Below are 26,210 nucleotides of genomic sequence, written 5' to 3'. Positions count from 1 at the left end.
AAAAAAACCACCGCTCACTGAAGCCGTAGCAGGCTCGCCTTTGCACGAAGCACATGCATGGGCCGAGGGTATGAACCGTTTTTGGTGAAAAACGTTTTAATTTTGATGGACGCGGCTTTAATTATTTTTTCACGATTTAGGAAGAAGAGCATTTGACTTCTGCGTTAGGAGGGGAATAAGGGGGTGGAGTGCCATCTCTTACTATGGCACATTTGAGATCATGTTCATGCAGATGAATGCAACTTGCTCAAAGAGCTACTACAAAAGTCATTCCCGACTTTTTTACATTTCGGGTCATTACATTGGACTTTCCAGCAGTAATGCCCCATCCATACTGCCGAGCGTAAGGCTGGTTAAAGACCAAAAGTTGTTAATGGGTGGCCACCTTACCTCCAGACTAAATATATGGCGTATGGGGTGGCTTTCGCGTAAGTTTATGGTGGGGACAATTTGAGAGTGTTGAAGCAAAAACGCCTGGAGCGAAATATCCTTGAACTATTTGAGTCCCTTTATGTTCAAGTCAGTCGACTTTACGAGCATTTCCATAAAGGTGGCTACACTCATTATTAATACTTTAAATATCCTATAAACATTTTAATACTAGTTTTAGAGTTTGTCATTTATATTAATTTAGCACTTGAGTCTTGTTGATCGATAAAATATCATTTTTCAAGGTTTAAAACAAATAAAATATTAAAAGAACCATTTGCCCTAAAACGCAAATTTTTTATTTTTGTGTGGTCAGTATACGATTAATTTTTTCCACGTTCATGAGTTTTGTTGAAATTTCATACGGAAAATCTGAGTATCCAGCGGCAGTGTATATACATACAGTAAACAAAGTCAAAACGGTTTCGGAAAATAAGAATTCATAAATATTTGGTCGTGTCTGCGTACACACATACATTTGCAATTCTCGGCTTGCTTTCGCATCTCGTCATGAATCGAACATGTCGAAAAAATGCCGAACGTCTCAGGCCCACGACCCGAACGTCCCAGCACCCTAGCCGAAGACCTGGGGGTGCTGGGACAGAAACCTCAGCTGCGCCCCTTTCGTTGTATGAACTGGCACATCTATATACTGTATGGTTAGTGGCTAGGGGTTGCTCGCGCACTGAACGCGGCAGAGTGTGCGAGCGAGAAGGAAAATGAGTTGCGTTGTCGTTGGCGGGAGGGGGAGGGGAAGCAACTGAAAATTATTTTCTTCATTCTGGCTATAATTATGATCCGATCTGATTCAGATTCGGCAATCTGGTAGATGTGAACATTCTCTACGATACTGCGTTTTTAGTTTTATCGTATCTTTAAAACTGTGCCTGCCACAGATTTTCGTCCTTTGTTGTGGGCGGAAGGGGGCGGGCGAAATTTTGAAATACACTTGTAGCAGTGTGATATCACATGAGTCTGGAAACCAAATTTGGTTTCTCTAGCTCTTATAGTCTCTGAGATCTAGGCGCTCATCAAGACGGACGGACGGACAGACGGACATGGCTATATAGACTCGGCTATTGATGCTGATCAAGAATATATATACTTTATGGGGTCGGAAACGTTTCCTTCTCTGCGTTGCACACATCCACTTTTACCACAAATCCAATATACCCCTTAACTCTTTTTTGAGTAGTGGTATAAAAATTGTCTGCCTTTGCTGAGTTTCGTTTCGTGCTAGAACGCGTTTGTTGTGGTTTGCATCCGACACTCCGAGTACACCGCTCCAAAGCAAACTCTGCTTAGTTCCTAGTCTCTTATCAGCCTACAGGAACTCTACTCAGCTGTGCTCTATAATCTTTAAACTTTTTGTCTGATTGCATCGTCGCTGCGCTCCCTGACTTGCACCCACGCTCGGTCTTGCCGCTCTCTCACCCACACTCGTTTTTGGATGTAAACAATAACAATATGCCACCACCAACTAAACGCCAGCAAAAGAACACCGCCGCGGACCTAAGAACCGACCGAGTTTCAGACGTTCCTTCACCGAAGCTCTTGGATCTACTGAATCTGCGTTTTAGGGAGCAAGGAGAGCTCATCTCCTTCAGCATGCGTACAGTGGAGGTGCGGATGCTCGACCTACTAAATGAGCGCAAAAGCCAAATTTGTGGTGAGATGAAGCAGCTAGCTGGAGGTAGGAGAGGTTCGAGCTCTGAAGACAAAAGTTGGTGAACTCTAGGCAAAGCTTGAAGGAAATCAAGTAGCGCATGCCAATGCCGAACTAGCCTCTGAGCTTAGAATGAACGGGGTTTCATTAATTGAGGACGAACAACTGAAGGCAGCTTTTTACATATATGCTTCCCACTCAAATTAACAACAGCACCGAAATTAAAAGCATATTTCGGGAAAAGCCGTGCAAACCGTAGTCGACAAAATCATAAAAATTAAGCTCGAACATGTGGGCGAAAATATTGTTGCGATTGTGGGAAGTTTTGGCGTTAGCAAAAACGGCAACCAAGCCTACACGTGTTGGGCTTTGACTCTGCCGCTCCTTTCTACGTAAACGACAAGCTGACAAAAGCTAACTATGTAATTTTCAAGCAAGTAATGCACATGAAAAAGCGAAGGCCTTTAGCACCTGTCTTCACCCGATGAGCTTTCGTCTACGTCTATAGCGACTCAAGAGGATTTTCTATCGCTGCAAGCGGTGGCTGGGAAAAAAGGGATGGCTAATTCTTTTCGTAATTAAATCGTCTGGACGTTGATATGCAATGACTGCACCATCAAGTGGCCCATGCGACACCAAGCCGAAGCCTGTTACGCGCGGAACCCAGGCAGAAACGCAGCCCTCCTCCCGCACAACCGACCGAGGGGCGCTGCCGCATGACGCGCGACGCGTGTTACCGAACCGATCGCGAGCATGCAGGAAAGATAGGTGTTAGACTAAAATTCGAGGAAAATTAGAGCTAAACACAACTCAAAGAGCTAAACATGCTAAGATAGCTAAAAAATATAACTAATTACGGGAAAGGTATGTTAGTATTAGTGATTTAAGAAGAGGAAGGGAATTAGTAGATGATATTATGTGGTAGAGGGAATTGAAGTCCGAGCAAAGTACCCTAAATGGTTCGTGCAAGGAATAATTAGATCTACAAAGCGGAAGGAACAAAGGAATGAAGTTTCTAGTAGATCTAATAGGAATCGTAAAGTTTATGCGGCTCAACAAGTCAGGGCTATCTACGTCACCCTTGATCAGGTTGTGCATAAAAATCACACCAAGCATTTTTCTACGACTAACTAAGGTTGGAAGGTTTATTAAAAGCAATCTACGAGGATAAGATGGCAGTCTCACACCGGCATCCCAGTTAAGGCCACGCAGAGCAAAAAGTAAAAAGTTTTTCTGCACTGATTCTATACGGTCCTGGTGTACTTTGTACTGGGGGCACCATACACAAGAGCCGTATTCTAAAATCGGACGAACAAGCGAGATATAGAGAGTCTTCGTTATATAGGGGTCGTCAAATTCCTTTGACCACCTCTTTATAAACCCAAGCACACCCATGGCCTTATTTACCATGGTAGAAATGTGTTCAGAAAACTTTAACTTTGGGTCTAATTTAACACCAAGATCATCATCCAAGGTAATTCTCTCAAGAGAACCACCTCAGAGGCTATAAGGAGCCAAAAGGGGGCTGGAGCGATGAAATGTCATTACTTTGCATTTCGAGGCATTTAGGTGTAACATATTTGCACAACACCATGATTGAAAGTTATTGAGATCGGATTGCAAGCGAGAGTGAAATGAAATGTCCTTATACTGGACACAAAGTTTAACATCATCCGCATACATGAACTCTCGAGAGTTTGTTAATACTGAAGGCAGATCATTAATAAAGAGTGTGAATAGTAGGGGGCCTAGATGGCTGGCCTGTGGTACTCCAGAAGTAACCTTAACAGGTGAAGAGAAGGAGTTTTTGAAGAGGACTCTTTGAGACCTAGAACGAAGGTAGCTAGAAATCCATCTCAAAAGATTAAGCGGAAACCCTAAAAGGTCAAGTTTTTGTGCTAAAAGAGAATGGTTTACAGAATCGAATGATATACTAAAATCAGTGTAAATGACATCCGTCTGCAAGTTACCTTGAAAGCCTTTAATGATAAAAGAGGTAAACTCTAATAAATTTGTGGTTGTTGATCGTCGCCTTATAAATCCGTGGTGAGACGGAGATATAAGTGATTTGCAGAGATGTTGCAAGTGCGGAGTTAAAATTTTTTCAAACATTTTAGGAATAGCGGATAACTTAGATATACCTCTATAATTATTTGCATCAGACTTGCTACCTTTCTTATGGAGCGGAATAATAAAAGATTCCTTCCAGATGGGGGGGAAGCATGAAGAGTTAATGGATAGGGTGAAAAGCTTAAGCAAGGGTCCATACAGAGCGTCGGCACAGTACCTAAGTACACAGCCGGGAACTCCGTCGGGACCTGGTGAAAACACCGGCTTAACTAGTCGAAGATCATGAAGCAGTGAGCTTTCATTTAACAAAGGGCTGAAGATGCCATTCGACCTTGGTAAACTGTATGGATACGGCTGACCAGAGTAGCTTTCATGAGAATAGGTTGTTTGAAAAAATTTCGCAATAAGATCGGCAATTGCCTGATCATTGTTTGCTGACATATTGAGAAAAGATAACGAGGATGGATGTGCGGACGTTCTACGCTTACTATTTACGAAGCTGTAAAACTGTTTAGGGTCCTGTGAAAACCGTATCCTGCATCGAGATAGGTAGTTTTTATAGCATTGAGCGTTAAGAACGGAGAAATTTGACCGAGCTATTACATAGTGAGAAAGAGAAGAGGGAGAACCAACTTCTCGAAATTTTTTATAAAGTCTTGATTTAAAATTTTTTAGACTGGATAACTCTTTGGTAAACCAAGGAGGCTTTCCAGATCTAACCGGACAAGAAAGTGGGACAAAAGAATCAAAAAATGTGTCAAGTACATTGTAAGCGAGAAGGAACGTGTGAGTCGCTTCTGGGGACGCGACTCTACTTATACCCGTACTCAGTCAGTATATACATTTTTGAGCTTATGATTTTTTAGAATTTAAAAATTAAAAAAAAATTTTACAATTTACATATTTTTGCTACATCTGTTATCTACATCTACATCTACAATGTATATTCCACATCTAACATGTAGATTGTACATGTACCATTTATATTCTACATCTCCTCCGTTAGGGGTTGCTCGCGCACTGAACGCGGCAGAGTGTGCGAGCGAGAAAGAGAATCAGTAGCGACAGCATCGCTGGAGAAGGAGAGGGAACCAACAGAAAATTAATTTCTTCATTCTGGCTATAATTATAATCCGATTTAGTTCAGCAATCAGCAATCAGCAAAATTCGGCAATCTGGTAGATATGGGCATTCTCTACGATACTGCGTTTTTAGTTTATCGTATCTTTAAAAATGTGCCTGCCACAGATTTTCGTTCTTTGTGCGGGCGGAAGGGGGCGGGGCGAAATTTTGAAATACACTTGTAGCAGTGTGATATCACATGAGTCTGGAAACCAAATTTGGTTTCTCTAGCTCTTATAGTCTCTCAGATCTAGGCGCTCATCAAGACGGACAGACGGACAGACGGACGGACATACGGACATGGCTATATCGACTCGGCTATTGATGCTGATCAAGAATATATATACTTTATGGGGTCGGAAACGTTTCCTTCTCTGCGTTGCACACATCCACTTTTACCACAAATCTAATATACCCCTTAACTCTTTTTTGAGTACGGGTATAAAAATGTTTGTGCCTTTCATAACGTCAGTGCACAAGTACAGGTCGGACCAATCAAAATCCCTAATAAGGTTATTAAGCTTTGTAAACTCGGCTTTAATAAAGCAGCGGACACGTTCAGATAGCCTATCCATTCGATCCAATACAGTAGGGCCAATATCGACTGACACTTCGAATGTAGGATGGTAGGAGTCTTCAGGTATACTGAGCGGAAGGGCTCGGGTTAACAACGCTATGGTCGGATCCGAGACAAAGCACAGATCAAGCAATCGACCCAAGGAATTTTCCACATGGTTGACTTGAGACAGGGATAGGTCTAGCAAGCCGTCGATAAAGTCATGTCGTGACATGGGCACAAGGTTATTAGACTCGTTTACCGAAGACCAAACAGTACCTGGCAAATTGAAATCACCAAGAACTATCATATGGTCTTTATCTGATAGCGGGGAAGAAACAGTTTTTAAAGCGGACAGGTGATGCTCGTATATTAAGATATCCGAGGAAGGTGGAATATACGAGCAAGTAATGAAAATGGAAAGCCTGGGAGAATCAGTTTTACGCAAGGGAATTCCAGGTCTTGTTGAACCTGGACAATGAAATGTTCCGACGTGAAGTTTGAGTCCACTGCAATGAGAACCCCACCTCCACGTCGAGACGAACGGTCAATTGTAAAAATTGTGTACCGACTTGCCAAAACTTCGGAACTAAGAATGTCCGGCTTTAACCAGGTCTCGGTGAACACAATAACGTGGGACGAGAATGCGAGACTCTCAAGGAAAAGAGTGCTGAGCTTACTACGCAAGCCTCTAGCATTCTGGTAGGTAACTACAAGAAAGAAAGTTAGTTTTTTGGATGGGTGGAAGTAGATGTGGAAGATGAGGATGGAGATGGAGCACTGAATGCTAGGAAGAGTAATGGGGGGCCCATTCTTTTTCTTAGCCTTAAACTCTTTAACCACCAAATGCTCCGGCCAAAACTTGGCGGAACAAATGGTTTCACATTGAGTTGGCGAGACGCTTATCTTGAAGGAAGATATCTCCCTGGCGTAAGAAAAGTTAAATTTTTCCACCTTTAAGCCGACGGCCTTTATTTTGCTTTGTATAAAAGCTGTCACATCATTGGATGTGAGGTCAGGGGCTAGCCGCGAAACAAAAACTTGTCGCTTTGGTGGGACTCCCACCAGTGGTTTTGGCACCACAGGCCTAGTACCTGTGATGGCAGTATCCGGTGGTCCTGGACATCTATTAGCTGGTGGGAGCAAAACTGAGGGAATAGTTAAGGGGTTGGACACGGACTCTACAGACATTTCTAACTGCATACTCTCCGAAGTGACGCATTCGGCTCCCGAATCTGCATCACCAGCAGCGATCGTTGCCCTTGGAGTAGCAAACGTAATCAACTGCTGCACTAAAGGAGTGGTCGGAGTAAGTTTTTCAGATGCCGGTGGACATGAGGCAGTCGGCACTTGCAAGTCCCGCGGAGTCGACTTCTTGCGCCTCGGAGACTCAGCCAGCAGCTGTAAACTGCTGAACTGAGTGTTCATGGCCAAGAGCCGATCATATTGCTGTTTAAAGCCTACGATCAGCTCTTTGAAGCCACTCCGCGTCTGCCTCATGAACGAACGCATGTCGTTTTCCACAGCACGGCATTCCTCACAACTATAATGTAGGCTGTTGTTTTGGGAAATGGCGTCTCCTACACGGCCCGAGATCCCTACACATTTTGCGTGCACTACGCTTTCGCAAAGCCAGCAGGGGATATTGGGCTGGTCATGGGTGATCTGCTTCTTGCAGGTTTTTTTGGCACAGATGACAGAAAATTCCATATTTATGTCTTTTATTTTTTTTTTACTTTGGGAAAAAAAAGTTCAAAACAAATAGCAATCAGACCACTGTGCAGAGCAAATGCTTAGAGCAATGCTTAAAGCGAAATCGGTAAAAGATGAGAGAGGAGAGTGGTTGCAGCAACAGCTTATAGGTGAGAGCGTTACTGCACTAAAAGTTACAATAGCGAGAGCGAAAGAACAGTTATTGAGAGTTAGGTGATAGAGAGAGTGATAGACGGCAATAACTACGACAAAGAGCGGCTAAATGTAATGAGAGGGCGTACTTACGAAAAGCAACAACACAAACACACGACTAACCGACGCACAACATTTATTAAATAAGTTGTGTTTTACACAATTATCAGGCATGCACCCGCGGTAAAAGTATGATTTTAATGTAAGTTATTTAGAGAGTTAAATTATAGATAAAAACACCGGCTGTTTAAGTTCAACAAAAGGAAAATGCGGAGCGCAAAACAAAAACACGTCTGGTCACTACGAAAGAGAACGAACGATGTTTAATAGTAGCCTTAAGAACAATGAAACCCAATTTATTAATATTCTTCTCATATACCTATATTTTGTTGTCAAATCAACTTCTATTTGTATAGTGTTTTGAGCCACTGAGCTTTTTAGGTAGCGTGGTCTTGCGAAGTTATTCAAGAGAAGATGATTTTTCAGTTAATATATTCACAGTTTATTGTAGTGTAGTTCATTATGTATGTAGTGTCCAAAAATAGCGAAAGGTGATAGATTTGATAGAGAGTTCACGATGGGTTGATTGTTCAATTCAAGACGGGGTCGATTGAGGACGCGGGGCCGGTTCAAGACTGTGTCGGATTGAAGATCCGACGATATGCGAGAAGTGAGTGCTAGGTCCAAGGGCAGGCGGGCAGAATTGCCCGTGACCTAATACGAGCGATACAGCGACAGATAGAGAGAGAGATGGCAAAGCAAAGATAGGAACGATATTCGCAAGATGAAGAGGCGAAAGAAAAGGGCTACATAGGCTGCTGGCGTGCGGGAGCATGAAATGTACATGTGTATTTAGATTGCAAAGTTGAGCAGTGGGCAGTATAAATGACGAACAGTAAGAGATATTTACTCTACTGCTGCACCTCTGACTATGATCTACGGATTATTTGGCTGCGTAACCAAATATATTGTGGTGTTTTAAAAATGTATGAAAATGAAAAATGCGTGCGTATTTTTCTTTCCCGTTTCAATATTTAATGTTATATGTTATATTGATGTTATATTGGCAAGTGACTTCAATAAAACCGTATTGAGAAACTGATCTTGCAAACAATCTGGGGGTACTTGGTCTAGGGCTTGTTAAAACAGCCCAACCCACTGACTTCAGCAATACAAGCAACACTTTGTTGGAAATATTCTTTATAAACAACTATATGATCAACTTTCCGAACCCGTTTTCTCCAAACATGGCCTGATATTTTTAATATATGACACCCCCCGTGAAACAGACGAATATATGATAAGATACAGAGACTTTAAAAACATTGACAATGACCTGCTGGCTGACGAGTAATCGGCTGAGCTAAAATTGGTTGACCAACCATCTGAAAATCACAGTTTTTATTGCTAAAACTATTAGCTTTTGGTTCTTTGAGGAAAAATCGTGACGGGTAGTGTAATTAATCACATTACTTATATTTTTAACAACGCTTTTACTCAGTGAAAGAAGCCAAAAATCATACCCGTTCCGAAGACTGGAAATGAATATAGACCATACTAAAAAAAAAAACGGGCTAGGCCTAAGTCCGGTAAAGTTGAAATTCTTAGTAATCTATAAAAAAATCCTTAGACAGCATTTGAAAAGCTCAAATTGGACAATACACCTATTGAATACGTCAATAAAACGATTCGACAGTACGTTAAGTTGGAATGATCATATCCGCAAGGCGGTAGAGAAGACACATGGACTACTCAGGCAATTATACCACACAATTATACCAAAGACTTTCTTTCGTATAATTTAAAACTAATAATATCTAAAACTTATCTGTCCACATCCCATTTATATGGAATCGAAGTTGCACAGATGATATCAGTAAAAAAAGGCTAAATGTGATGTTCAAAGATATTGCCCGTTGTGTTTTCGGAGGGTTGAACCACCAATTTCAGATCCGCCGTCTCTCCATAGATTTTAATGAGCAAAACCTTAAACGATACCAAATTAATGCACCAACACACAAAAGGACGCGCCTTTTCCTGAACCTGCAGTGGACGATTTTATCTTTCGAAGCTGAAGCTGATTGGCAAAGCTGGACGTTATTAAATCTAGCAGCGCCCGAATGCCCCATACCGATCAATGACTAGGACAGTGGCCGTGCGTATGGATATCAGCAAATCATTAAATATAAACCGATGCCCTGTTTTAATATAATAATGCACAGGGAAAGCTTCTTGGCTTCTTTAAAGCGATTTTCAGGGGACAGAGTTTTAAGCTTTAGACAGATCTCGTAGATCTCGTCAGCGCTGTCATTGCACATTATTCAGTATACTAAGGGGTTGTAAGGTTCCTATTTCAGGCTGGGATATGCATCAGTCTGTCGAGGGTCCGCTACAAGAAAATTTTTAGATTGCTGGAACTGTTAGGTTCGGGGCGGCCTTGTCTGACCGAAAGAGAGGTAGGTGACAGGAGGAGCGTTGTGTTGCTGACGAAAATACTTAAAGAAATCGTGGTTTGTGTTTATGCTGGCGTTATTATTTTTATTACTTAATTCTTCGTGGATTTGTTTACAATGGATTACCCGCTGATCTTGTTACTTGGCCTGTGAGCCGGTAGACTGCTTAGTCAGTGTCTCGTGTTTGGGCTGATGGACTGCCTAGTGCAGTGTGTTGTGTTCTTGGCCTCTTGTGTTTGGTCTGATGCACTGCCTAGTGCAGTGTCTTGGGTGTGTGACTGTCTAGTGCAGTGTCTTGTGTTCGGGCTGATGGACTGCCTAGTACAGTGTCTTGTGTTCGGGCTGATGGACTGCCTGCTTTTTCGGCCGATCTTGGCCCTTTTATGCAGCTGGCGATCGCACTTGTCTTTGACCCGGAAATAATTAATTATTGCTAACTTATGATTATTGGTTAAAGCTGGGTGCTTCGTTAACAATTTGCTAGTGAGTCAGAAGTGTTCAGGAAAAGCTTTGCTGAGACTGCATCGCAGTAGGTGCGGGCTGCAGTTGGGAATTGGGTTTAGGATTGATTTTGCTAACTCGGCATCGCGGAAGGTGAAAGCTGAATTTGGGCCTTAGGGCGCGTATAGAGAAATACGCATTGTTTCTCAGTGACGAGAGCCGACGTTCGCATTGTTTTTGTTGCCGTTTCCGTTTTGTTTCTTTGTTTACAGACATTGTGCTCTCACACGTTGGAATTTGCTTTATTTGCTCGTTTTTATTAGTTGTTATATCACGATTTGATAATTCTTAAGGGCAAGATGAGCATAAGTACCCATGCATACCCTGAACGCTTAAAGTCCGGTTTTTTATTTTGAAATTAACTACCTAACTAATCTTTAACTGAAAATCTATCCTTAACAGCGGTTGCTTGACTAATAATTGTGTAAAAACACAACTCGGGTGGGGCTCGCTCAACGGGGCAACGGAGAGAGAGCCGCGATCAGAGGGCGCTACCAGGGAGAATAGAGGAGCGCGGATGAGAGGCGGGATAATGGGATCGGGTCGGCAGTGGTCCAGCGCATGACCATGTTTGGCCATGCGATCACGCCACCGGCTTGGTCCCGTTACGAAGCTGTTGGAAAACAGCAGAGAGGCGGGATGATGGGATCGGGCCGGCAGTGGTCCAGCGCATGACCATTTATGGCCATGCGATCACGCCACCGGCTTGGTCCCGTTACGAAGCAGATGGAGAGCATCAGACTGGCCAATGGAAAATTACAGCCGACGCCTGGAGGAAAGTCCCGTTGTTGCTAGGCAGCAACGGCCGCGGCCGTGCGCCAACAAAGGGATAAAAGGAGGCACGCGACAGTGGCTCGAGACAGTCAAGTGCGGAGAGTGCAAGTGCGTGTGGAAAGGAAAGTCGTTTAAAAGTGTCAAAAGACGTGTCCTGTGCGAGCTGAGTACGGCGGATTTGGGCCTAACGCTAGGAATCGTAGTCGTACTTAGAGCCGACAGTGCCACGCTTGGGGATTCCGAGGGGCGGCGAGTAGTCGAGAAGGACCGATAGTGATAGTGACCGTAGTGATAATCCAAAGAATAGGCTAAGTCGTCGTCCTTAAGCATACTTCCTAAGATACCAATAAAGAACTCGTGTGTAAAAAAGCCACAACCAAGTCTTTCTATTTGTTCACCAGGCAAGCGCACATAAGGCGGACAAAACGGTTCGTTACAGTAGGTCGGTACACAATCTTTCGAAATGACAGTTCGTCGCGACGTGGAGGTGGGGTGCTCATTGCAGTGGACTCAAACTTCACGTCGGAATATTTCATAGTCTAGGTTTGTTCAAAAAGACCTGGAATTCCTGTGCGTAAAACTGATTCTCCCAGGCTTCTCCATTTTCATTACTTGTTCGTATATTCCACCTTTCTCGGATATCTTAATAAACGAGCACCACCTGTCCGCTTTAAAAACTGTTTCTTCCTCGCTATTAGATAAAGACCATGTGATAGCTCTTGCTGATTTCAATTTTCCAGATACTGTTTGGTCTTCGGTAAACGAGTCTAAATACCCTTTAATTTTTGGGTGTGTGACTGCGACAGAGATGTCATGCTCTTTTCTGGCTCTCTTTTGAGCCTTGGCCACCAATTCAAAAATTTTGGACGCCAATAAAATTAAAAATTACAAAAATTACTCACGATAGACCTACATCGACGAAGCGCTTTCGATTTAGTCACTGTAATTAAATCACTAAACAAAAAAAAAGCGAGATGGAACGTGTGAGTCGCTTCTGGGGACGCGACTCTACTTATACCCGTACTCAGTCAGTATATACATTTTTGAGCTTATGATTTTTTAGAATTTAAAAATTAAAAACAAAATTTTACATTTTACATTTTTTTGCTACATCTGTTATCTACATCTACAATGTATATTCCAAATCTAACATGTAGATTGTACATGTACCATTTATATTCTACATCTCCTCCGCTAGGGGTTGCTCGCGCACTGAACGCGGCAGAGTGTGAGAGCGAGAAAGAGAATCAGTAGCGTCAGCATCGTTGGAGAAGGAGAGGGAACCAACAGAAAATTAATTTCTTCATTCTGGCTATAATTATGATCCGATCTAATTCAGATTCAGCAATCTGGTAGATATGGGCTTTCCCTACGATACTGCGTTTTTAGTTTTATCGTATCTTTAAAATTGTGCCTGCCACAGATTTTCGTCCTTTGTGTTGGCGGAAGGGGGCGGGGCGAAATTTTGAAATACACTTGTAGCAGTGTGATATCACATGAGTCTGGAAAGCAAATTTGGTTTCTCTAGCTCTTATAGTCTCTCAGATCTAGGCGCTCATCAAGACGGACAGACGGTATATTCTTGATCAGCATCAATAGCCGAGTCGATAGAGCCATGTCTGTCTGTCCGTCTGTCCGTCTTGTTTGACGCCTGGATCTCAGAGACTATAAAAGCTATAGGAACCAAATTTTGTTTCCAGACTCATGTGATATCACACTGCTATAAGTGTATTTCAAAATTTCGCCCCGCCCCTTTCCGCCCCCACAAAGAACAAAATCTGTGGCAGGCACAATTTTAAAGATACGATAAAACTAAAAACGCAGTATCGTAGGGAAAGCCCATATCTACCAGATTGCTGAATCTGAATTAGATCGGATCATAATTATAGCCAGAATGAAGAAATTAATTTTCTGTTGGTTCTTCCGCCCCCTTCTGACAGAGACCCGCTACCTATCTCTTTCTCCCTCGCACACTCTGCCACGTTCAGTGCACGAGCAACCCCTAGCGGAGGAGATGTAAAATCTAAATGGTACATCTATAATCTACATGTTAGATGTATAATATACATTGTAGATGTAGATAACAGATGTAGCAAAAAAATGTAACATATAAATTTTTTTTTTTTATTTTAAAATTCTAAAAAATCATTCGTTCAAAAATTTATATACTGACTGTATCTCCGTGCATTCTCTTCTCTTTCTTGCCACCCACCGTCAACTAACAAAGAGAATTATTTCAGTATCGTTCGACAGGCAGCCTAATTTTCGGAAGCCGAAGAACAATAGCACTATATTTTTGTATCACAAGACGGAGCCATGTTTTCCAGCCATGCTCCGGTTATCGCAAATCACGAAAAATTGCTTATGTCTTCGAAAATGGTAAGATTCTTACGATATAAAACCGGTACCTAATGAGGATAGCAATTTCAACAATGAATTTTACTAGCACATATGTAGGTACATAAATACAAATTGGTATAAGCGGGAAAAAAATATTAACAAATTGCAGATGTTTTAAGTTATTATATTTATTAAAATTTATTTATAATCACACCTAAAATTTTATCTCACACTAAACCAAAACAAGAACGAATGCCAACTCCCGTTGACAGATAAAATATCAATCAATATCAATGGACGCGTTCACCAGGACAACAATTTCTTCCAATAGTGTTGGTGAACGCACATAATTTAATGTTTTTGATGCAAAAATTTATGGATAAGATATGAGAAATGAATCGTGAAAATGGTGCGATCCATTGGTCTCGTGTATGATGGATTGCCATTGCCTTACATTAAATAAATAAAAAAAAGCCAAATTAATAAAATATCATGATTTTAGCTCAATACTTTTACGAAGAAATATTCAAATTTTACGTGACTGTTTTTTGTTGCGAGTCGCGAATTTTCGAAGTCAATATCGATAGACTCTAAGGCGATTGTATTGACAACGTCGCGATTGTATGGATCATACGCGTTCACCCGAACTAAAAACATAATAGATCAAATCCATCACTGATCGCTGAACAAGTTGTCCTGGTGAATGCGCCCAATAGTTGGATTGGGTTTAAAAGTTTCGTTTGATTCTTAATTCACTAGTTTTTGTTTTTGTTTTGGTATTACATATACGAGGGTCGTCCGATAAAATGTCGGCCTATCTAATAGGCTGTTTACATTGGGACTGCGTCATGCTTCTTTGCGTCTTGGCGGAGACGCAGTTTTTTTTACATAGGTTAAGAAAACAAGACTTTTTTGAATTATTCTTTATACCCGTACTCATAAATAGTTAAGGGGTATATTAGATTTGTGGTAAAAGTGGATGTGCGCAAAGCAGAGGAGGAAACGTTTCCGACCCCATAAAGTATATATATTCTTGATCAGCATCAATAGCCGAGTCGATATAGCCATGTCCGTCTTCTTTGTCCAGACTCCAGACTCATATGATATCACAATGCTTCAAGTGTATTTCAAAATTTCGCCCGCCCCCTTCCTCCTCAACAAAGGACGAAAATCTGTGCCAGCCAAAATTTTTAAGATACGAGAAAACTCAAAACGAAGTATAGTAGAGAATGACCAATCTACCATATCAGATCAATATTATAGCCAGAATAAAAAAATTAATTTTCAGTTGCTTCCTCCACCTCCTCCGGCGCTCTTTCTCGTTCGCACAAACTCTGCCCTGTGCAATGCGCGACCTTTGTGGATAGATGTAGGATCGTCATTGTGTATGTATAATCTGCATTTTAGATGTGTAATCGACATTGTAGATGTAGATAACAGATGTAGCAAAAAAATGTAATACATAAAATATTTAAAAATTCTACATAAATCATGAGCTCACAAATTTATATACTGACTGAGTACGGGTATACAAGTAGAGTCGCGTCCAAAGAAACGACTCACACGTTCGTTCTCGTTTTTATTTGTCTACATAATCTTTTTTAAGCTCAATATACATGTCCCAGAATTTCTCTAATTTTTTGATCATTTCCAAATAAAATAGGATTAGTCGATGTCGTTAAAATATGTATTTTTTGTGAGATGACTTCATCGTTAGACTCAAATCTTTTTCCAAAGAGCCATTTGTTGAAAAAAAAAAAATAGTCACTAGTGGACTAAATCCAGAGAATAGGGTGGGTGAGGGACCAATTCGTGGCTTAATTAATGGATTTTTGAAATGAAACTGCACATGTCTGCAATCTTGCATTGTGCTGTTGGAAAATAACTTATTTCTTAGCCAAAAGCCGTCGTTTCATTTTCAAATCATCATTAAATCGATCCAATATGTGGATTCCTAGGGCTTCCAGATTCTGGAATCCAGAATATCTTGCAAATTCAATCGCCGATCGGCCAACACCATTTTGTGAATTTTGTTCAATTTCTTCGGCTATATGACCATAACTAGGAGTGCAGCACAGCGATAATGTGAAACACTATCGATATCAAAAAGATTCGAAAACCAGAGCATGGCTGATAGAAATTGCGAACTTTGCAGAAAGTTGTACCAATAATTTATATAATGTATATACATACATACATATATGGTTACCTAAACATAATCAGAGGTGGTTTAGGTGGGTGGAATAGGGTTTATTTTGCATTTTAATCATTTTATCATATCAGAACAATTGGTTTTTAATTTTTTTCTCAGATGATATAAAATATCATTCTCAGATGTGCATTGGACTCGTTTTCGAGTTCAGACGATACGTATGTGGTTTTTGTGATTGTCTTCTCACACTACTGCTAATTTAGTTCATTACAATTACCAGTTTTTGGTATAATGATCGCTATGCTTCTATGTGTGCTGCCATTGGTCTGCACTTGGCCTAACAGGGGTTTTTGACATAAATGCAATGCAACTAATGGGTAGAAATGGTTTGCTAGTTTTATTTTGGTATTTTGAAGTGATGCCACCTGGTAGAACTTCAAATGACTACAAATGTTTCCACAATTTGCACAAAAAGTGTGCACACTTTTGATGTAAAGGGAGTTTTATAAAATGCTTTTAATATGATCAATATTAAATATCTTGCTCCGAATTCCGCTTAAAACAGGTGGCCACCTCGGACGCCAGCAGATTGAGCGCGGAATCGTTAAATGAAAATTCAGTCAGCGGATTATATAGTGATTTACTAAAATGCTTATTTTATTAACTTAACATGTATAATGTTAAAATTTTTGGATGAGGATTAATCAACAATTGAACAACCTTTATGGAAAAATAAGATTTAGATCGTTCTCAGTATGTTTTATGGGTGTATTTAATCAAATCGCGGAGTTGTTTCTAAAATTCATTTTCGGAAGAGGATAAACCTTTTACGAATAATGTTCATATTTCTAATCACAGCTGCTAAAAATCTTTAAAAAGCTAATCTATTTATTGATCTTTTTATAATTTTGTAGGAATGGAATACTTAGAGTTCTTGGATATATCACATAATAAGCTGAAAACTATTTCTAAGAACATATTTGGTATTCGTAACGTCGCACAAAATGTTCGGATTCTAGCCAACGCTAATTTATGGCACTGCGACTGTACACTACAAAATGAAATGAATGAAATTTTTGCATACCATTCATCAACATTGCCAATGTATTGTTGGTCTCCAGAGGTATTCAAGAACTACTCGGTATTTGATGAACGGTTTTGCGATAGCAAGGATACCGAAGAATCATTAGAAGCTGACAGCACAACGATGACAGCACCAACAATCACCTCACAAAGCTCCACCATGAAAACAACGGAAAGTCCAATATACGTACCAACACTACCGACACCAGCCACAGTACCTCCTAACGAAGTTATAGCACTGGAGTGTCTTGCACAAAATCAGACTGGTACAAAGACGCAGGAAAATATTAGACAAAATTTATGGTGGCCCCAAATAAATTTTATTCCGAAAACACATGGATCACTCACAGTTCAAATTACAGTGCAATTGGAAGAAATAAACGGTTTCACATTTGGCATATTTTGGTTTTCTAAGACAACAAAAGAGTACTATATGATGGAGCTTTTTCCTGACGAGTACGGTTTGGGTTGTTATTTTACAATGCCACTTAAAACAATTGTTACGGACTTAGTTCCTAACGTTGCTTATACCTTCTGCCTGATCGACTCGAGTCAAAATAGCGTATCACCGTTTAGTTGTAAATCTGTGCACATAAGCGGAAACATAGAAGTTTATTATAATTCTTGGATTTCAGAACATATTCGCTCAAATGTAATTTAAAAAAAACCGTTTTATTTGATTTAAAATAAATTTATATATTTTTCATTTTTAAGGGCATGTCGTGGATGATCTTGGGAATCGTGGCATTTATATTTCTGGGCATAATATTTATGTTTCTAGTACTGAAGCGAAAGCCCGTTTTGTTAAGAGGCAGCAAACGTGTAATGAAACCGAAGTGCAGCTCTGGTAATATAGTCGTATTGCCTCGTGGCAATACTGTTCAAAACCTAGAGAGACAAGAAGCTTTAATTTCGGGAAGTAAGCCAGAAAGGTATGTGATATATATTCTTACTCACTGTTATTAATATATGCATTCCATTTACAAAGGCTACTTTCCTGTATTTCGAGGCACAACTCTTCTGATAGTATTTCCAGTACTCAAAGCTATATGATCGCGAACCTCTACGAAAGCGTACCAGCCTACATGACATTGGACGAAATTTCTATAACGATTGATAAAGGATCTTTCTTCGTAAAAGATACACAAATATCAAAACTTTCAAAACGACTTTCGAGTGACCCTCTCCCAGCCGTACCAAAAAAGTAAACGTAGAGGCATAGTTACTTCTTTATTGTAAAATTATCGATTATATACATATATACAATATAAAAATGACTCTTGTGAACTACATATATCGAAATGTTTAATTTTTAAAAATCCTTTAAACTATATGTTTTTGAATACGAAATTTTCTGCCAGAGATTTAGTTTGTTGTCGCTTGCACCACTTGATGGTGCAGTCATTTTGCGAGAAATCGATGACTGGATTGAGAGTATTATTTTGGATAGCAAAAAGGGGCGTGTGAAAGAATTATTTTTGCACAATTACACAGCTATATAGTCCTCATTCAGGAGCCTTCTATGCCGACTCAGCGCCTAGTGGTGCCGAAGTATGGGACTCTAACCCACTAACACCTTCAGTGATTTGGTGCTCCCGTGTCCCCTTATCTGTCTCGAATATGAGCACTCGGTCTCTGAGATAGTCAGCGATGATTATCTGAAAATACGGCGGTACTTGGAAGTTTTTCAATGCTTCTAGTATGTGGTCCCAACTGGCAGAGTTAAACTCATTTTGGACGTCGAGTGTTGTCACTATGCAGTACTCTTTGCTCCCATACATTCATCGGGTGCCATCTATAGCTCCCTTTGCTATCTCACATACCTCGCCGATTGCGTCCACCGTGGAGCTACCTTTGCGGAACCCTTACTGTCTCGGTGAGAGTTGACGCGTTACAGCTTCCTCCAGCCTTGTGTGGATTATGCGCTCGAGAATCTAGCATTCAGAGTTGTCTGTAGGATGATGGCTCCTCGGTCGGCTTGTTTCCTTTGGGTATAAGGACAAGCCGCTGTCGCTTCCATGGTCTGGGGAATATTCCTTCGGACATGCACGCGTTGAAGAGTCCCACATAGGTTTTGTGGATTTGTCTCCATCGCAGTGCGGAGTACGGCATTTGGGACTCCATCAGGTCCCGGTGCTTTGCCGTCCTTGCTCCGAGTTAGAGCTTCGAGGATTTCTGCTTCTGAATTGGGTTCTATTTCAAGTGGGGGAATTCCTTCCGTCACTCTCTGGGCTGACACTGAAATAGAGTTCCCACTATGTTTGTCAGCAGATCTGCACACATTGGCGGCGGGGAACTGAACACTCGCAGTTTCTTCATCACCAGCCTGTATGCGTAGCCCCAAGGGCGTTACCCAGCCCTCCGCTCGCTCCTTGGGGACTGCCGCTGGTCCCTGGCGGGCTACAGCATCCCTCATTGGGGCTTCTTGAGGCTTCTTTGCCTTCTGTGGCTTTTTGTGCCCATGCTTTGCCTTCTTTGGGGTTGGGGACGGGTGGGTGGTGCTTCGGGCCTCTGGACGTGAACTCTTTCCCACCCGCTACGTACCTTCCGGCTCCGCTTGCTCTTCCGGATGGCTGGCCTTGGCTGCAGCCTGCTCCGCACTGACCGCCTGCTTCGCGCTGGCCACCTTCCAGTACGATTCCACGTCTCGCTGCAGGTAGGGGCGCTGCAACGCCGGGGGAGACGACGTTCCTCCACTGCCTGTATTGGCTGCGTTGGAGATCTGGCGATCGTTGCCCTTCCTCTAAAGGGATTTTCGTCATCCCATGCGAATGAGCTTGTAAGCGGAGTCCTGCAAGCTGTCGCTGGTTCAGGTTCCGGTTGCATCTGGTCGCTCATCTCTGATGAGCTCCTATTTCCACCGGTCTGGCAACCCTGCGTTATGGCAACGTTCTGCGCTCCGATCGTTTCACCGCACTTTTTGGTGGGTGTGATCTGGCAACGCCCTGCCATCTGATCGGCCGTCGCTTCCTAACACCACTTGCAGAGTGTTTGGCCAAAAATAGCACAAACGAGAAGGAACGTGTGAGTGGTTTCTGGGGTTACGACTCTACTTATACCCGTACTCAGTCAGTATATACATTTTTGAGCTTATAATTTTTTAGAATTTTAGAAAAAAAAAAAGTTTTACATTTTAAATTTTTTTGCTACATCTGCTATCTACATCTACATATACAATGTCTATTCTACATCTAACATGTAGATTATACATGTACCATTTAGATTCTACACCTCCTCCGCTAGGGGTTGCTCGCGCACTGAACGCGGCAGAGTGTGCGAGCGACAAGGAAAATGAGTTGTGATGTCCTTGGCAGGAGGGGGCAGGGGTAGCAACTTAAAATTAATTTCTTCATTCTGGCTATAATTATGATCCGATCTGATTCAAATTCGGCAATCTGGTAGATATGGTCATTCTCTACGATACTGCGCTTAGTTTTATCGTATCTTTAAAATTGTGGCTGCCACAGATTTTCGTCCTTTGTGTTGGCGGAAAGGGGCGGGGCGAAATTTTGAAATACACTTATAGCAGTGTGATATCACATGAGTCTGGAAACAAAATTTGGTTCCTATAGCTTTTATAGTCTCTGAGATCCAGGCGTCAAACAAGACGGACAGACGGACAGACAGACATGGCTCTATCGACTCGGCTATTGATGCTGATCAAGAATATATATACTTATATATATTATATTATATATTATTATATATACTGCGTTACACACATCCACTTTTACCACAAATCTAATATACCCCTTAACTCTTTTTTGAGTACGGGTATAAAAACACTTGACAAAGCAAGTGGCGACAATAAATAGAACAGGGAAAGGAAATCAGGCGCTTACCTGCGGTGCCTTGAGGTTCCTGCTTATATTTATGAATACGTATAATATAATACATTTTTTTTAGAAGGAGGAGGGAGTGATTTGCTTGTATACATGTTTTTGTATGCTCAGCATTTTTTCCGCCCAGGGGTGTTTCCGACCCGATAATCAGGGGACGGATCTATCAAAAATTTTACTTAAACATACAACAAAACACTAATCAAACGTTCTCCATGGTCTCGGCTTCGTTGGCACTTACCAAAAATCTGCGATCCCATTTTTTTATCTTGGTTTCGCCCTTCTCCCCGCTCTCGAAATCTATTCCAACCCAGTTGCCATTTCATCGACAACAAGTGACATGAACCAGCTGAAAATTTAAGTAAATAAACGATCTTAAACTAAAAAGAGTCTTCTTAGTGCAATAAATAAATAGGAGAGGGGTGTGTCGTTCGGGGGGGAAATAGTCACCGCTTACATTTTTTTTCAAACGAAAATATACTTTATTCTATATGTGCTTTTAACTCTTTCTTTTTTTGTCTTCCTTTTTTTTTGTAAATAACTGATATGTGCGTGTGACTGAATTTGGAATTTGGGATCGTTTGGGATTTTGTTAATGGATATGTGTCTGCTGCTGCCGTTGTCGTCACCGTTGTTTCCTCGTCGTGTCCGGTCTTCGTTCCCGTTGCCTTCGTGGTCACTGTGTTTTCTCCTTTTATTTTTTTGTTTTAAATTATTTTTTCTTTTTGGTCAACACACGTGTGCCTCGCTTAAACCTTTTCCCCTTTCATGGTCTCGTTTCCTCTTTCCTCCAGTGCAACCCTGCTCCAGCCTCCCAGGATTCACAACAGAGGTCACTATCTCTTCTCCTTCTCAAAACCTATCACCTATCGTGTTCATCCCAAGCCGTCCATAGAACCACAGTACAGTTTGCAAGTCTTGAAGTCGGGAGTGCAAAACCAAGGCGGCTTCTGGATTTTATAAGCCCAAACGTAGGCCATCGCCCACACCCTGAGATCGAGAGGCTCATGTTCCACCGACGGAGATGAATGGGCTATTGTTTGAGATCCTTCGCATGGAGCACTCCTAACCGGGCCCCTTGTAACGTCTCCAGCTCGTACAGGTTGTTTCCGATTCCACGGACCACTCTGCACTTAATATACTTTGAGCCGAACTTGGCTTTAACGTTGTTCTTGAAGCTGCTTAACATGAAATTTCGCTTGTATACTTCCTGTCCAGATAAGTACCGAATATCTCGTGCTCCGATCATACTGCTTCTTTGATCTCTCGTAGGCCATATGCGAGTTCTTGCGGACTTCCTTGCGGATGATCTCCTGCTGATCGTGTCTCGCCATCAGTAATATTTGCGCATCGTTCAACGCTCCCAGTCTCCGCGCCAATTTGTAGTCCCGCCCGCTGATGAACATATGCTGTCTGAACAGTACGAAGTACAGTGACGTCCCGATACTCGTATGTATGGTGCTTCTGGCCGCACACTATATCTCCGGCAGCTTCGCTGACATACGTGCGGATTGCTGCGAGGACAGTTTGATTAACGCGTTCCGCCACGCTCGCCTGAGGTGCATAGTTCCCCGACCTTATATGCGTTATGCTCCTTTTCCTAGGAATTTGGGTAAACTCGGCTGACACGAATTGTTTCTCATTGTCAGTGTGAACCGTTTCTGGAACGTTAAACTGAGGGAAGACCTCTTGCAGGAATCGGATCACGGCCGATGAAGTGGCTTTGGACAAGGCCTTCAACCTGACATACTTGGACATGTGGTCGAGGACTATTAGCATGACCACATTCTCACCTCGTGTCCTAGGATGTGGACCCAGAAAGTCGAGGTATATGTTATATATATATATATATATATATATATATATATATATATGCATTGGTCTCTCGGTAACGGTCTCGGCCCCCATCAATGGACGATTAACTTGCGCCGTGTGTTACGTCTCTTTACAGGTACCACACCCTGCGACATATGCCTTCACCTACACAGCCATCCGGGGCCAGTAATAATACTGCCACACCTCCGTGCATTGCCACATCGCTGTCGTGTGCCTGCTGGATCAACGTCTTCGTCAGGTCCTCTGGAATCCACAGTTTCCACTGGAACTCCTCCAGCTCTGGTCGGTTAAATTGCGTGCGCCTAAGCAGTAACTCATCCTCCACCTTCAGGTCTGGGAACATGTCTTGATCCTTCTGAACCGATTCTATCATCTTCAGATAAACCTCGTCCTCGAAGGCTGTGGTCTCGAACTCCAAGAAGTCTATAGCTTCTACGTCGAACGAAAGAGACAGCATATCCGCGACGACGTTATTCCCCTTTCGATGCTCTATTCCAAAGTCATAAGCCTGCAGAGCTAGAGACCACTTCGCTAGCCTACCATCCAGTACTTTAAACCTCATCAGCCACTGTAAGCTCGCGTGGTCTGCGATCACCGTGAATGGCATCAGCTCCACATATGCCCGGAATTTTTCTATGGCTCTCACTGCTACCAAGCACTCCTTCTCTGGCACGCTGTAGTTCAGCTGCGCGTCACTCATCTTCGCCGAAAAAATGCGATGGGGGGTTCGAACCTTCCTCATGCTTCTGGAAAAGAACCGCCCCAATCCCTACATGGCTTTCATCACACTGTATGAAGAAGTACCTTTTGAAGTCTGGGCGGTGTAACACTTAAGCGCCGGTAAGTGCTTGTTTTACATCTTCAAAAGACTCGCTTGCTTCGATCTGTAAGAGGAGCTGAGAGTACCGATAAATTACCGATGAACCGCCGATACCAGCCCGCTGTACCCAAAAATCTCCTGCTCTGCCTTACATTTTTCGGCATCGGTATCTGCGCGATCACCTGCACTTCTACGGATCGGTTCTCAGTGCGCCGTCGCCCACGACATATCCCAGGTACTTCAGGTACTTATAACAGAACTTTGACTTCTTCTTTCCTATTGTCTTATTCCAGTCTCCAGGCACGTTGCTACTTCCTGCAGCAGCTTCACATGCTCCTCAAATGTCCGGGAAATTACCAACAGGTCTTCCAAGTATACGAATACATGGCTTTGGAGTCGCTGTGGAATTACGCGGTCCATCAACCGACACAACCGCTGGGCTGCGTTGCACAAGCCGAAAGTCATCAATTTAAGCTGGTCGTGGCCTCCCTGGCACCGTAAATGCTGTATAAGTCCTACTCTCCGGCTACAGATCTATCTGCCAAAACGCATGCTTCAGATCGATGCTGCTGATGAAGACGGTGTCCTCTATGTGGCTCAGGATTGCCTCTGTACTCTGCAATTGGTAAGCATCCTTGACGGTCAAAGTATTTAGTTTCCTTGCATCTAAATATAGTCGATTTTTCCTAGGCTTCCGCACCAGAGTCACCCGAAGGCTCCACGGGCTTTCGCTCAGTTTGATAACCCCAAGACGCAACATTTCGTCGACTTCCGCAAACAACAGCTCCTGCACAGCCGGGGACACCGGGTATAAGCGTTCCTTCACGGGTACGGCTCCCTCGACGAGGCGTATCTCGTGCCTTTCAACGTCGTTCTTCGCAGTCCGTGCTTGTCAAAACACCGAAGCCTCTCTTTCACCTGGTCCAACCGAATCTGCTGTGCCTCTTCCCGACTATATGCGGAGGTTATCCGAACTGTCGCCAGAAATCGACCCACAGATAGAGTGCCTGCTTCAACGAGAGACACAGGAACAATTCCATTGTTTGCTTTTGGTCCTCATTTGTCATCACTGCCGTTACATGGCCCAGAATCTGATGAGGTGTGCCGCCCGCTGTTTGTACTGAGAAGGGTTTCTCGTCCTAAAGCTTCAGTTTTAATTCTTCGATTAACTCCAATCCACTTTTTCCCAGCAGGCTCACTGATGCCATTGTATCCAGCGTGTATCCCCGTGAGCTAGCTGGGAGCGATATACCAGGGCGGCAAAAAGGCGGATCATAACAAATGTCGCCCAATTTTAAAACGGAAGGTAGCGGTTTTGATCGAGGGATTTGAGATACTCATTTTAGGACTGAGCCTGCGAGAAAGGAAATTTAGCTGGTCCGTGAGCCGGGAATAAGCCCGAGCCAAAGTAGTCGTTGGGGGGAGAGGATAGAAGAAGTAGACGAGTGGATTTCGCGAGTTGTGGTACTTGCGGTGGCAGGTGGGCATTCGAAACATTGTTGTCCGACTCGAGGAGTCCACGGATAGAGTCTGTAGAAAGGAAGAGACATCGTGGGTCTGTCGAGTTGTTGTCCGTGTGATGCCGTGAAGGGCATCAGCATCGTTGCCCGGCTCGAGGGAACCAAGAGATCTGGAAAGGAACAGTAAGAGGAGTTGCCACTCCGGAGAGAAAAACAAAGAAAGCGGAAAATAATAGCAAGGGAAACGGATTGGTTCGCTCACCTGCTGCAACTGTGAGTTGCAGTTGTCTCTCGTCTCGCCAAATTAGTAAAGCCTGAAATAAAGATTTGTTTTGTTGACGTAATAGTTTTGGATTGGAATCAGTATTGTGAAAGTCATTCTCGGTGACTGAAGATCCTCGCTATCATTGTAAAGAAGCAATTTTAGGATTAGGTAGGAGAGCGAGGAAGGATTTATTTTTGGGATAGGAGTTATTTATTTATTTAGGGTATGAGTTTTCCTCAAGGAACAAAAAAAAACTTTTTCTTAAAGATTTAGGGCTAGAAATGGTTTGATGATATTTTTTTTTTCTATGCCAACACTTTTTTTTAAAGAATTATTTTAATCTGGTATTTTTTTGTAAACCTTTTTTCAGAGGTAGCGCTTCTTTTTTTCACGTAACTCTAATATCTTACGTCTGGTTGTAAAAAACTTTGCTATTTTGGAAGAAACTTTGGAAGGTTGCGGGCACAACTGCCAATTGGGAATTGGGACCGCGATGAGGTACCAAATGTACAACCCTTTTTCGTTTGCCTTGCTACCAATTGGGCCCGCAACCTTCGAAAAGGGGGTTTTTTGGTCGACGTTGTACATTTGGTACCTCATCGCGATCTCAATTCCCAATTGGCAGTTGGGCCCGCAACCTTCCACAGTTGCTTCCAAAATAACAAAGTTCTTTACAACCAGACGTAAGATATTATAGTTACGTGAAAAAAAGAAGCGCTACCTCTGAAAAAAGGTTTACAAAAAAATACCAGAATTCAAAAATTCTTCAAAAAAAAGTGCTGCCATAGAAAAAAACTATATTTCTTTAAAAGAATTCAAAGTCCCATATCTATCAGAAAAAGTCGGTTTGGATCCTTGAAGAAAAAAAGTTGGATTTTGTCGAGTAGTGTTATTTACGTAGGTGTTTATTTATTTAAACATTTGTGTGAGTGTTCGTGT

At 42.3% G+C, this 26,210-nt stretch overlaps 3 protein-coding genes across 5 annotated transcripts in view; all 3 read left to right on the top strand.

Moving 5' to 3' along the window:
* Positions 1-18,343, top strand: part of LOC111079104 — a 38,995-nt gene extending 20,652 nt beyond the window's left edge. For all 3 annotated transcript variants that reach the window (XM_022374122.2, XM_041594290.1, XM_041594291.1), the window contains exons 3-5: positions 16,883-17,703; positions 17,766-17,983; positions 18,040-18,343. In XM_022374122.2, the coding sequence (XP_022229814.2) occupies positions 16,883-17,703; positions 17,766-17,983; positions 18,040-18,259 (1,259 nt within the window). In that variant the 3' untranslated portion in view covers positions 18,260-18,343. The remainder of the gene's footprint in view (positions 1-16,882; positions 17,704-17,765; positions 17,984-18,039) is intronic.
* A 4,002-nt stretch (positions 18,344-22,345) lies between these two features.
* LOC121404608 lies at positions 22,346-23,295 on the top strand. The gene is made up of 4 exons (XM_041594336.1): positions 22,346-22,449; positions 22,586-22,717; positions 22,842-23,035; positions 23,106-23,295. The coding sequence occupies exons 1-4, from the start codon at positions 22,346-22,348 to the stop codon at positions 23,153-23,155; spliced, it is 480 nt and encodes a 159-aa protein (XP_041450270.1). The 3' UTR covers positions 23,156-23,295.
* Positions 23,296-23,645: 350 nt separating this feature from the next.
* Positions 23,646-24,864, top strand: LOC121404607. The gene is made up of 5 exons (XM_041594335.1): positions 23,646-23,746; positions 23,840-24,043; positions 24,125-24,171; positions 24,237-24,645; positions 24,740-24,864. Exons 1-5 carry the CDS (start codon positions 23,646-23,648, stop codon positions 24,822-24,824), a joined length of 846 nt encoding a protein of 281 aa, XP_041450269.1. The 3' UTR covers positions 24,825-24,864.
* The last annotated feature ends 1,346 nt before the right edge of the window (positions 24,865-26,210 follow it).

The sequence above is a fragment of the Drosophila obscura genome, unplaced genomic scaffold (assembly GCF_018151105.1).
Source record: "Drosophila obscura isolate BZ-5 IFL unplaced genomic scaffold, ASM1815110v1 contig_25, whole genome shotgun sequence".
In the NCBI taxonomy this organism is placed as follows: Eukaryota; Metazoa; Arthropoda; class Insecta; order Diptera; family Drosophilidae; genus Drosophila; species Drosophila obscura.
The sequence above is the reverse complement of the archived record's forward strand: the minus strand, read 5'-3'. Positions and strand labels throughout refer to the sequence as shown.

Excerpts from the sequence above, each read along its gene's own strand:
- LOC121404607 (XM_041594335.1), top strand. The coding sequence starts at position 23,646 with ATGAACCGCCGATACCAGCCCGCTGTACCCAAAAATCTCCTGCTCTGC. Across the intron at positions 23,747-23,839 it reads ACCTGCACTTCTACGGATCG|TCTCCAGGCACGTTGCTACT; the intron begins GTTCTCAGTGCG and ends GTCTTATTCCAG. Across the intron at positions 24,044-24,124 it reads GTCGTGGCCTCCCTGGCACC|ACGGTGTCCTCTATGTGGCT; the intron begins GTAAATGCTGTA and ends CTGCTGATGAAG.
- LOC121404608 (XM_041594336.1), top strand. The coding sequence starts at position 22,346 with ATGGTGCTTCTGGCCGCACACTATATCTCCGGCAGCTTCGCTGACATA. Across the intron at positions 22,718-22,841 it reads TGTGGACCCAGAAAGTCGAG|GTACCACACCCTGCGACATA; the intron begins GTATATGTTATA and ends GTCTCTTTACAG. Across the intron at positions 23,036-23,105 it reads AAATTGCGTGCGCCTAAGCA|ATAAACCTCGTCCTCGAAGG; the intron begins GTAACTCATCCT and ends TATCATCTTCAG.